The following is a 12,900-nucleotide window of genomic DNA, read 5'->3' as shown; positions in this document are numbered from 1 at the left end:
ACTTCAGAAAGAAAGAAAAGAAAAGATTACTCTGCTGATACAGACGTGGCAAAGAAATTGAGCGGGGGCGGCGTCAACATTCTCCCCGCCTTGCAGTATTACTGCAAATGCAGTTTACAATAAATTGCTTAAAACTAACTTAACTAACTGGGTCCTGCACTTCCTCTTCCACGTCTTCTCTGCAGATGGGGTGGCCGACGAGACGAATCGAGTCTGGTTCGGTCCGGGAAATGCCGCTGAGATGAATCGAACCTCAGTCGGTCATTGCCATGCCGCCATTTTGCATAGAAGTCACCACCTTCCGAGGTCGGCGAGACGACTCGAGTCTAACTCGATCCTTGGTAGGTGGTGAATGTGAGAGGCGTTGGCAGCCAGTGCACTTTATTGTGCCGATGTTATACGACACCGGATATTATATATCCCAGTGTCGTATTTTGGGCGATGAGTTGGCCCATTGCCGCTGGTTGTAACCCGGGCAACATGAGCCGGGAGTAAACGTCCGCTCCCAAGATTATTTCGACTGGCGCTGCTCTGTGGAATTCGTTGTCTGCCAGTCTTAGGTTGCGGAATTGTTGAACCAAATGGTCTTCCAGAGACTTTACTGGCGTCGGTGTTAACGGACGTCGCTGAATTTGGGCACTCACGGAGATTTCTGTATCTCCACCCTGGTTGTCCCGAAACATGAGTTCGCACACTCGGCTGTCTCCTCGTGCATGCGTATGCAGTCGCAATCGTGCAATTGTGGAGGCGAGGATAACCGTGGCTGGACTAACTGGGCTAATCATGGCCCGCACTGTTACGAACCTGGTTGCAGTTCGTACTCTTATTAAGGCGGTTGGTGATAGCGCAAGTCTTTGTTGCCAAGGTTGTGTTGCATGCCTCTCCTTTATAATACGGCGTGCATCGGCTTGACGACGAACGTCTCTTCCACGCCTTCGCTTCGGATGGGGTGGCCGACGAGACGAATCGAGTCTGGTTCGGTCCGGACAATGTCGCTGAGACGAATCGAGTCTCAGTCGATCGTTGCCATGCCGCCAATCCGAAAGGAAGTTACCAGCACGCCGAAGTCGGCGAGACGACTCGAGTCTGGCTCGATCTTGGGCGTGTGGTATGCGGGAGAGGCATCGTTGGTCAGAGCTTTGCGGCTGCTTGACTGTTGACGTTGGTGGACATGGTTGATTGGGCTCCGAATACGTCGGGCCGATTGCCAATGAATTCTCCTCCATTTCCGCTGCCTCGACTTGCTGTGCCCATGTCAATTCAATGACATCGTCGTCTTGTTCTTCGGCGTCTGACCCGATGCCATGAAGCATCGTGTGGTGTGGGTTGCCGCAACGTTTGCAGCGTATTACGCTGTCGCATTCATTTTTCGAATGGCTCGACGCGAGGCAGTTGCTGCAAAATCGGTGGATTAATGTGGTCCTCAGCCTAGCTTCTGGGGACATCTGGCGGAACTTTGGGCACCAGCGGAGTAGATGGCTATCTACGCATAGGGGGCAGTTGATGGTCGTCATTTTCAATAATTTCCTAAACGAAAAGGAAGATCATTAACGTGTGAATTTATAATATGAAATTAACATTGATTGGGTACAATGACAATCTTTGTGATAGGCCGACAAATTAAGCCACGTTGAGTTTGGATGTCCACCACCCGAACTCGTTGATCCAACCCTGGATATACTTCGATGATGCTGCCTAATCTCCATTCATTTGGAGGTACATTTTCATCACGAACTGCCACCAGGTCGTTGACTTGGACGTTCTGTTGGGAATGTTTCCATTTCTTTCGTTTCTGCAGTTCCTTTAAGTATTTGGTCTTCCATCTCTGACAAAAGTGCTGACTTAAGTCCTTTAAATTTTCACATTGGTTTACGAATGATAGCGGTCTGTCGGTTATTTCTGGTTCTGCCAATGCATTTCTATTCCGCTGATTGCTATTGTGTTGTTGCTGCTGATGATGTTTGCGTTGTTGTTGTTGTTTAGGTAAAAAATTTGTAATTTTTACACTACAAAAATGATTTTGTGTTTGTTGTTGAGATATTGTTGAATTTATTTTTGTTTCTTCGGAGGGAACGGAACCTGTTAAAATCCAACCGAACACCGTACGTTGTGCAGCGATGGATCCGAAAATTTTCGATTTTACCCCGTTTAGTATAATTTTCGGGTAAAGATCTGCTCGGATCAACAAGTCAACCTTTTGACTCGTATAGAAATTTTTATCCGCTAAGGGGATATTGGGTAACCTTTTAACAATCGAAGGGTTTATTGATCTGGATGGAAGCAGTCCAGTTAATTTTGGCAGTACCAACGCTTCCATTCCGAGCATACCGATTGAACTCGTCCTGATACGGTATTATTCAATCCTGAAACTCGCGCGCTGACCTTTTTGCTGACCTTTTTGCTTTGCAGACTATTGCTTACGAAGGTGGCTTCAGATCCTGAATCAATCAGGGCTCTGACAGTGAAGGTGCTCTCGTTGTGACATACGGTCACCATGGCTGTACCTAAGAGCATGCTTCGACTGGTAGACACATTTGAAATATTGGCCTTAATAGAGGCCACATGAGATTTAGTAGAAATCTCAGTAGGTTTGTGCTGTCGGACATCTGAGCTATTTCCTCACTCTGATCCCGGTGAATCATGGAGTGATGTCTCTGTTTACATTTATTACAATTAAACATACTTTTGCAATTTTTGACTTCATGTGAGTCCGATAAACAATTTAAGCAGACGTGAAGTTTTCTGACAGCATTTAATCGTGCATTAGGCTGCATCTCAATGAATCTTTGACAAGTTTTCAAAATGTGCGATTGAGATGAGCACAGTTTACATTTGATATTATTTGTCTTGGCGTGATGGGAATTGATGGGTTTGATCCAATCCTTGACTGCAAGGTTGGTATCCGACCTTCACCATCAGCCGATTTAATCTTGGGTTGAGTACCCAAATCGCCTTTGAGGTTTGATACTCTCTCAAGCGTTTTAACCCGTTTGGTTAGAAATTTGTCTAAGTCAACCCATTTTGGGATCTCTGAATCCGAATCCAGAGATTGTTCCCAAAGCGACAGTGTATAATCCGGGAGTCGGATAGAACACAAATACGTAAATATGGCATCCCAACTATCTACATTGATGCCATGTATTTGTAAAGCTGAAATGCAGCTATTAATCTCCCGCTGTAAATTTCTGAGTTCGGTCTCAGATTCTGTTGAAATGTGCGGAGCTTGAACAATAAATTTAATTGTGTGTTAACAAGCACTCGCTTGTTTTCATACCTACACAACAAATTGTTCCAAGCCAATGCGAATCCGTCATTCGTCAATGGCGCTTTCGAAACGATATCTTTGCCTCACCTCGCGTTTTTTGATTCAAATGGAATAACTTTTTCTACCGGAGATAGCCTTGGGTTATTCCCATAAATGGCGGCAAATAAATCCTAAATGAGGGCCATTGTAAAACATCGCCATGAAATATTTCGGTATCACATGGCGGTAAGTTGATTGTATACCTCACGGGTTCTACCGTTTGTTGTAACCGTTCAGGTTGAATCACCGTAGAATTTGAAGTTGAGTTTTGGTTGAACGCTGTGAGGTTGTGCATGTGTTCGCCCATCAAGGCCGCGCAACACATATAAGCGTGGTAACAGCTTGAATATTTAAGCTTAATGTCGTCAATTGAGCTTGTGTCGGAAGGATCCACTTTTGGCAAACACACCTTGTATTCTGACTTTACCTCTGCCCACAGAGATTTCAGTTCAGCTTGCTGTACTTTAAGAGAGTAGGCACTTTGGTTGTTTGCTGTTGGAGTAAAAGACTCCTCAAACTCTAGTAGAGCGTCTGCTGCCGTGGTAAAGGCTCTGATGGATTCCATTGTTTCGAAAATTGAACCGGAACTGCAAAAATGTTGCACAGAATCGGATCTAAAACTTTGAAATGAAAATTTAAAAAATATTTGCAAATATGTTGCAAAAGTTCAAAAGTTACAGAAGCACTCACGGACAAACTAAAAATTAAGTGGTTGAAAAGTAGTGCGTTGTTTCTTTGTGAAGCGTGAATTTTCGAGAGAACAAAAAATTAATAAATTTCGTAAAGTATTTTTGCTTGCTGGGTAATCGGCCCAATGCACTTGTACTTGCACTTGCAAATTTAGTGAAGTATTTTTTCAAAGTATTTTTCCAAATTTAATTTGAATGTGCTTGCTGGGTAATCGGCCCAATGCACTTGCACGCCTAGTACTTGACTATGTACACAAACAAAATTGCTTTGTGCTTAATTGCTTTATTAAAATCCAAATACAAATATAAATAAAATTCACAAGCACTTTACTTTCACATTTGATCACGGGGTTATTTTTGAACTCCCCACTACACTATTCTATTTGTTGCTGTCCTTCTGGGATGGCTGCTGCGCTGCTTTGCCTTGCTGCTCTCCCTTTGCTGCTTCGCCTGTGCGTCTTTGCTTTTGCTGCTTTGCCTTCGCTGCTCTCCCTTTGCTGCTTGGTCTTTGGGTCTTCGCCTTTGCTGCTCTGACTTTGCAGTTTGACTGTGCTGCTTGGCTTTCTCGCTGTCGCTCACTTCACTTGAAATTTTGTAATATTTTTTGGTTTGTTTGCACTCGCGAAACTGCAGCTGCGCTATTGCTGCTTGCCTTTATTGCTATTCGAGCAATATATGGAAAGGCAGAGTTGAGCGACTAGACTCAAATTAATCACAAGAAAAAAACAAAAAACCGAGAGAGTTTGCTGACGCTCCAGTCGGGGCTTGTGCGTCCAAGAATTTTATAATTTTACTTGAATAACAGTGTGTGTTTTTTTTTATATGTAAAGTAAAATAATCAGTGCATTTGCCAGGTGTATTTATTGTTGTACTTAAATGAAGTACAATACTACCTGCAATCTTGTGCGTTGATTTAGTGGGTAGAGTGCCAAAAATAAGTTTTAGTCTCCACTTCACACAGCACAATTGGTTTTGTACATAAATGATGCACAAATTAACCAATCTATTGCCTTTTAGCTTGCAGAGCACAAATCCAAAATATGTTTGGCTGTAACTTGCGTGTTGCTAAATTGGGCAAATTATGCACTTTCACTTTAAATAAAAAATCAACTTGTTACCTGTTATCCGGCTCGAAGGACCAATGATAATTCGGGTGGTGGAGCACGGTGCTCGTTCGTTCCAAAGATGTGGTTGGCCGTGGAGAAACGGTCGGCGCAAATGATTCCACAAAGTTAAATAAAAACCAAAAAGTTTCATATAATAAAATGTATTTTAAATAAATAAATTGGACAAACACTTACCACGTCTGTATCTCTGAACGGTCGCAAAAGGAGAGAGCGCGCGCACTTTTAGTTAGAGTTTAGTTGCGCGCTAATTAAAACTCCGAAAAGAAAGAAAAGATTACTCTGCTGATACAGACGTGGCAAAGAAATTGAGCGGGGGCGGCGTCAACAGTGGTATTTTCAAATTGCTATAAAGTTAAGATAGCCTTGGGATGTAGTGCAGGTCGCCTCCACGCTGGTGCATCCTGGGTAACGCCAAATGGCCTGCGGCCTTCACCGCCTTACAACTCCCTAGACGACCTTAGGCATCGAACTGGTTTTAGAATAGGAAACTTATCTGGATCTGTTAGAACCCTGGGCTGGTGGTGGCGGCATTCTGGCACCTGAGTATGATAGGGTGACACCTAGTCAGAAATGGCTGTCGGGCTAATGTCGAAACTGCCTCCGTCCCGTTAAAACCCTGGCAGGCCTCGGAGTACGTTCCCCCCCCCGTCGTCGTTAAGTTGGCGTGGTAGGTGTAAGTTGAGAGGACTCCTTCTTTACGCTGGTCGGCTCTGAACGTATTGCCTCATAAGGGCGCACGTCAACCCTCGCCTTGGCCTCATCACTGAGATAACCTTGGCACCATAAAAGGCGACTACCTTTCCGGGCGACGGATAGCGGCTTTGAGTGGGGACCCTTATTGCATGGACACTTCATTAAACACGGACGAGAAGGTGACGAAGGGAGGTGATGGGGCGTCGAAATCGACACCCAGATCTGTCCCAGGCGGGGCTGCTGCTCCCGGGGCGACGAAATCGTCGCCAGGCAGCAATAGAACTAAGACCCTGGTAGGAGTCTCCGCATCAAGCGGCAGGATGGGAAGCCGGCGCAGATCCGCCGGCAAAAAGGTAGTGAAGGGTGGAGCCTTCATACGCGGCGGAGTCGCCAGCACTAGTAGAGGAACTTCTGCTAGAATCATGAAGGGCTCCACAGGGGCATTAGCAAGGGGGCTTTAGCTAGGAAGCTGAAGTCGGACCGTCGATTAGCGGCGAAGATAGTGGAACGCTACGGTGGTGAGCATGCTGGTCAGGTATCTGAGCAGCATGCTAACACGCTTGAGTGGGCCAAGAAGGTGCTTAGAGAGAGCGAGACGGACGAGTCACGACTCGAAGCAAAGAGGCAGGGACCAGCGGTTAAGCGACAAAGGTCGCACGAGGGAGAAACCTCCCTCGGCAAAAAACCGAGAACGGGCGCGGCGCCAACTTTCAGCGAGATTGCTAAAGGTGCTGGTGCAAGGGTATTGGGCGTGCTTGATCGCAGCAGGGAGGACGGGGCTATCTCCCATGAGGAGTGGAAGAGAGTAACGGCGGCTATCTCTTCGGTCTTCCTCAAGGTGGTCAAGGAAAACCCGGGGCCACCTCCAAAATGTGTCAGTGCCGGTTGGCACCATGGGCTGCACAAGCTTACTGGCTGAAAGATCGGCCATCTTATATAAGAAGGCGGTGTCTCTTGTGGGGGAGGTTTGGAAGGGGGCCAGACTGGAGGCCGTGGATAAAGAAGATCTTCCCCTTCGCCCTAGGGCTCGCGTCTGGCTGCCAGCTGAACCATCCACTGCGAAAGAGATCGAGGAAATCCTCAGATACTGCAACCCCTCACTCCCCGCGCATGACTGGAGGGTCATAAGGCTGGAGAGGACCGATAAACCATATCTGCAGGCGCTGATAATGCTTAACGCGGAGTCTATCGGTCCTCTCAGCAAAACCAAGGGAGCCATCAGCTATGGGTTCGAAATGGTGGTACTTAAGGTACTCCCAACGGATGCCAGGGCTGATGGCACTCAAGCTGCAGGTGCGGGGAGAAGGAGGAAGGCGTTAGCGATGGTCAAATGACCTTGGAAAACGACCCAAACCTCTCGGACGTGGCGAGCTCTGGAGGCGGATCGTCGATGGGCGACTCCGTTTTCAGCCTCGAACAATTGTTCGAGGAGGTGAGGGTCGATCAGGACTTTAGCGCTGAACTAGCGCTACTAGAGGAGAGTCTGAAGGATGAAATTCCTCCAGATTAACCTCCATCACGCAAAGGCGGCCTACGCCAATCTACTGCTTCGTCTGGAGCAAGACGAAGCCGATGTGGTCCTGATCCAGGAACCGTGGCTAACTAGCAACGGTATATCTGGACTGAGGACGAAGAACCATAAGCTGCTGGTGGCCAAGGATGCAGGTAGAAACAGAGCCTGTATGCTGGTCAGAAATGAACTAACGGTATTTATTTTACCTAATTTCAGCAACGCTGACGTAGTTACAGCAAAGTTAGAGTGCGGCACCGGAAATATCTGGCTAGTCTCGGCGTACATGCCTCACGACGATGAGGTAGAGCCGCCTCCCGCATTACTGAGGAGGACCTTGACTGAAGCGTCCCGGAATGGTGCCGGTGTTATCATCGGTTCGGACGCCAACTCGCGGCATTCAATCTGGGGGAGCTCGGATACCAACACTAGAGGTGAGTCGCTTTTTAACTTTATTGTTAGCGAAAATCTTCGCATATGCAACAGGGGAAATTCTCCTAACTTCGTGACCGCGGGTAGGGAGGAGGTCCTCGACCTCACCCTTGCCTCACACGGGATTGCTCCGCTGATCTCGAACTGGAGGGTTCTCGATGACCACTCCTTTTCTGATCATAGGTATATCGGGTTTAGTCATGACGGAGAGGGTCCGCCTAGAAAATCTTTCAGAAATCCCAAAAACACGGACTGGGAAGGTTACCGCAGAAGGCTTCGGCAAACTCTTCCACGCGCACCGGGGGTGGGCGCGCTGGCCACCGCCGATGTGGTGGATGGGTGGGTCGAAGCTTTCAGCTCGGCGTGCAACACTGCATTGGAGAGCTCCTGTCTATTAAAAACACCGAAGGGCAGAGGGAAACCTCAATGGTGGACTGTGGAGCTCTCGGAAATTAGGGCGTCCTGTAGGCGCTTATTCAACAAGGCCCGTAGGAGCGGGCTACCTGATGATTGGGTCCTGTATAAAACAGGACTTTCAATATACAAGTCCGAGCTTAGAAGGGCTAAAAGGATCTCGTGGAAGAGCTTCTGCGAAAAAGTGGAAGGCTGTCACGAGTCCTCTAGATTCAGGCGAATCCTCGCGAAAAATCCTGTGTCCCTGGGGTATCTTAGGGATGCAAATGGGAAGTGGGCGCCGAGCAGTGAAGAAACTCTACAGATGCTCCTTGATGCTCACTTCCCTACTAACACGTCCTCTATGGAGGTATCTCTCGGAACGTTGCATGCTGACTACACAGCCTTTGTCGGCCTTCTGGATGAGCGTCACTTGACTTGGGCGATAAATTCGTTCAAACCGTTCAAGTCCCCGGGACCGGACGGCATCATACCAGCGCAGCTGCAGCAGGCTGTTAAGGTATCTTGCGGCTGGTTGGCACCGATCTATGCGAACTGCATCAGATTAGGTTACATTCCGGGGGCCTGGAGACGAGTCAGAGTGACGTTCATCTCGAAGGCGGGCAGGGGCTCGCACGTCACGGCCAAGGATTTCAGGCCCATCAGTCTCTCCTCTTTTTTATTAAAAACTTTGGAGAGACTGCTGGACTGGTATTTGAAAGGCGCATTCCGAGGACTATCTATCAGGAGCGCAACATGCGTATCGTAAAGGAAGGTCGGTGGACACTGCCTTGCACACTATCGTGTCGGGGCTTGAGGAAGCAATTGAGGCTAAGGACTTCGCAGTTGGGACCTTCCTTGATATTGAGGGAGCTTTCAACAATGTCCTGCCAGAGGCAGTCGTAACTGCTCTAGACGGTCTTGGGGTTGAATCGAACCTCAAGCACCTCATTTTCAGTCTTCTGTGCGACAGAGTGGTTGAAACAGAATGGGGCAGCGCGAGCGCGCGGCGGAGAGGGTAAGCAGGGGGAACCCCTCAAGGAGGGTTCTTTCCCCTCTTCTATGGATTCTAGTCGTTAACGACCTTCTCAAAAGGCTGGAGGATCTTGGCTGCAAGGTTATTGCCTATGCAGACGATGTAGCACTTATGGTGAAAGGAAAGTTTCTAAGCACCGTGTATGAGTTGACGCAGGGATATCTCGGCGTGGTAACAAAATGGGCGGTCGAAAGTGGACTCGCCATAAATCCAAATAAAACAGAAATGGTTTTATTTAGTAGAAGATACGAGATCCCTGAGGCGCCGTTGCCGCTATTGGGAGGTATTCGCTTGCAACCGGCGGATACTGTGAAGTATTTAGGGCTCATCCTGGATAGAAAGCTTTCATGGAAGCCGAATATCGAGGAGAGAGCCAAAAAGGCATCGATTGCCCTTTACTGCTGTAGAGGAGCTATTGGCAAGAGATGGGGCCTCTCACCGAAGGTGGTACTCTGGCTCCATGACACCATAGTCAAGCCCATAATGTTCTACGGAGTCTTCATGTGGTGGAGGGCTTTACAGAAGATCACACTCGCAAAGATACTTGAGAGCGTTCAACGAGCTGCGCTCATCAGCATATGTGGTGCATTAAAGTCCACCCCAACCATTGCACTTAATGCAATTCTGAACATAACGTCGGTGGATATTGCCGGAAGGTGTATGGCCGCAAAGGTGGCCATTAGGCTCAGGGAGTATGGATTCCTAAAGGAGCGGGTATCTGAACACTCGGATATCCTCACAAGCTTCGACTGCATACCGGATCACCTGGATCATGGAGTCGCCATATCGAACTCCGGTGGCTCCTTCTCTGCACATATACCGACGAGGGAGGCTTGGCAGGGAAGAAGCCGTTAGAGGAGAGGGCAAGCTTCTTTACGGATGGGTCGAAGCTTGGGGGAAGGTTGGTGGAGGAGTGTACTGTCGGGAGCTCTCCATAAATCCAGCTTCAGACTTCCCGACTATTGCAGTGTTTTCCAGGCTGAGGTTGCAGCCATCAAGGTAGCAGCAGATATGCTGCTCAGTAGAGCGTCTAACTTCAGGGAGGTGACCATTCACTCGGATAGCAGAGCGGCGATTCTAGCCTTGAACTCATTCACAGTGCGTTCAGGGCTCGTCGAAGAGTGTCTGGCGTCACTGTCTCTGGCGGCGAGAGCTTTCATTATAAGACTTGTATGGGTGCCGGGCCACAGCGGAATCGCAGGTAACTGCAAAGCTTATGAGCTATCAAGGAAAGGCACCCTAGAATCACTATCGGTAGAATGGGAACGGGTAGGTGCTCCGGCATCCTTTTGTGTTCTACTACTAGATAGCTGGGCCTCGCGGCTGCTCGGTCAGCGATGGGCCAGCATTAGTACCTGCGCGGTCGCAAAAGCCTTTTGGCCAAAGATAGATCGAAGGAGATCTAGGGATCTCTTTGCCCTCAACAAGGCTAGCCTCTCATTAATGATGGGGCTCTTGACGGGCCACTGTCCCATTGGCATACACGCTGTAAGACTGAGAATTTTACCGGACGCCGCATGCAGAAGCTGCTTGAAAGAAGATGCAGTGGAAACTAGCCAGCACTTCCTTCTTGACTGCCCTGCTTTTGGGAGATCAAGACTGAGGCACTTGGGGGCACATACTTTCAGATATCCCACCGATCTGGCGGGCATTGAAATTAAGCGCCTCTGTAAATTTTTATTGGGTACTAAACGGTTTGCCGATCTCTAAGTTCGAACACGGGAGTTCGAGTTTCAACGGCTTCACAAAGGACTACTTCTAGTCCATGTGCGATCTCCGATCAGCCGTCTTACCTAACCTAACCTAACCTAAGATAGCCTTTTTGTATGTTCTTGTTAGTTTGTACCTCTTCCAATTCTCAAAAATGTTCCAGATTATTTATGGCTGTTGACACTTTTTCATAAAGTTTTTTGTTTTTCATTCCAGATAATTTCCACTCACTTTTCAGCGCCGAATATTTTTGTCGAATTCCGTTTTCGATTATATTGCTAAATAACATATCCGCCAATCCCGGTGTCATTTCCATCTAATATTTTAAAGTTGGTTAGATTTTTCTCTGGTCAGAATTGGTAGAACTCGTTATTCACCTTGTTTGTTCATTGACTTTGTATTTCGATTAATGAAGTGAATCATATAACTTTTACTAGGGTAATTGCTTCAAAAGTGGCCTCAAATTTCTCATCTGTTATGATTGGCCTTGAACTTTAGCTGCTTATGACTTTTCGAATTTTGTAAACATATTTTCGGTCACTGCTTCCAATATCATCGTTGTTACATAACGATTTACGAATTATGCCACACTGAGCACCCCTGTCAATAAATGCCATAAGAGAATGGATTTCGATTTACACTTTGAATCATCGATCGCATGTACTTTGTTACATCTTTGCTTACGTTAAAGTTTTTGGTAATGTATGTATGTATATGTGTCCAAATTTTTTTTGTAATATTAGTTAACCTTTTTTTTATTAGAATTTCGTATTGCAGTGGGCTGTTACAAGAAGATAAAGCGTGCCACCCGAGTACGAGCGACACGGACCCTTCATCTTTCCTGTGTGTTAAACAGCACTCATGATTACGCAGTCCTTCCCTCGCATATATTGCTGTTTCACTTAATTTATTACGTCGCTTAACCCATTTACAACCAAGGAGTCAAAAAATAAGTTTATTTAAAATTTTCAGTTTTTATTGATTTATACCATCGCAGAGATGAACAAAAAATTTTATTTTTTCTTACATAAACGAAAATTTTTTCTGTACCCACACGAGTACAATGGTCAAAAGTGTATAAAATATTTATGAGTGGGCTATTCTAAAACAGTCGCGTTCCACGCACAAAGCAGTACCACATAGCTCGCAAATCCACCTGATTCGTTTATGGCAGACAATATTTTATTATTGTGGTCGTATTTGACCTTGAAATATCCTCTTGCTTGTTTTTGGAAATATTTTTTTGGATTCAAAGGACATTTTTTAGTTCTATTTTCTCTCGTTGCTCCTACGGCTTTATCAAACAGTGTCTCAAATACCTCAACGGGACTTCTACCATCCAAATCCATTTTCATTTTCATCTTATTTTCTATATATATAGTAGTCGCATCCATTGTCAAGTTGCATGCTTCGTTGTTCCAAATAGGGCTTACAGAACGTATTTCAGCACCCATTCTTTGTAGCTGGGCAATCGGTATTTCATCTTCGCTGTCAAAGTTTATGCTGTTATTGAATACTTCAACGCATCCAGCAACGTCGCCAGGCAAGTTTATTTCATTTATGTTATCTTCATCACCTTCCTCTTCGTCAGTATTGACATCGACATCAGGAGGAATCATAACGATATCGACGTCATCTGCCTCATCATCATCCGCAATGTCAGCTAAAGCCTGTGAAAGTTGTTTATATCTCTTTCCATAAAAACACGAAGTGGAAATAGCCATCCTAACCTAAAGATACAATTTTTTATTTCAACTACACATTTTGCCATTGTACCTAAGCGGGTACACAACTTTTAAAAGGCACATACCTCAAATAAGAATAGGTTTTTCAAATGGGTTTTTTGTAAAATTTATCTCTTTGGTCTTATCTCACACAACACACAATTTTAAAACTAACAATTCACAGATAATAGCTCATCAACAGCAAAATAATGACTAAAGACACAAAATCACACAATATGAAAAAACCGCACAGAAGTTGACGCCACAAAAAGTGCCGTTATG

At 46.2% G+C, this 12,900-nt stretch overlaps 1 protein-coding gene across 1 annotated transcript; it reads right to left on the bottom strand.

The window, feature by feature from the left end:
- Positions 1-395: 395 nt before the first annotated feature.
- On the bottom strand, positions 396-1,613 carry LOC120779806. The gene is made up of 2 exons (XM_040112180.1): positions 1,592-1,613; positions 396-1,527 (listed from the first exon to the last, which is right to left on the bottom strand). Exon 2 carries the CDS (start codon positions 1,512-1,514, stop codon positions 396-398), a length of 1,119 nt encoding a protein of 372 aa, XP_039968114.1. The 5' UTR covers positions 1,515-1,527; positions 1,592-1,613.
- Between the last annotated feature and the right edge of the window lie 11,287 nt (positions 1,614-12,900).

This window comes from Bactrocera tryoni, unplaced genomic scaffold (genome assembly GCF_016617805.1).
Source record: "Bactrocera tryoni isolate S06 unplaced genomic scaffold, CSIRO_BtryS06_freeze2 scaffold_11, whole genome shotgun sequence".
NCBI lineage: Eukaryota > Metazoa > Arthropoda > Insecta > Diptera > Tephritidae > Bactrocera > Bactrocera tryoni.
The sequence above is the reverse complement of the archived record's forward strand: the minus strand, read 5'-3'. Positions and strand labels throughout refer to the sequence as shown.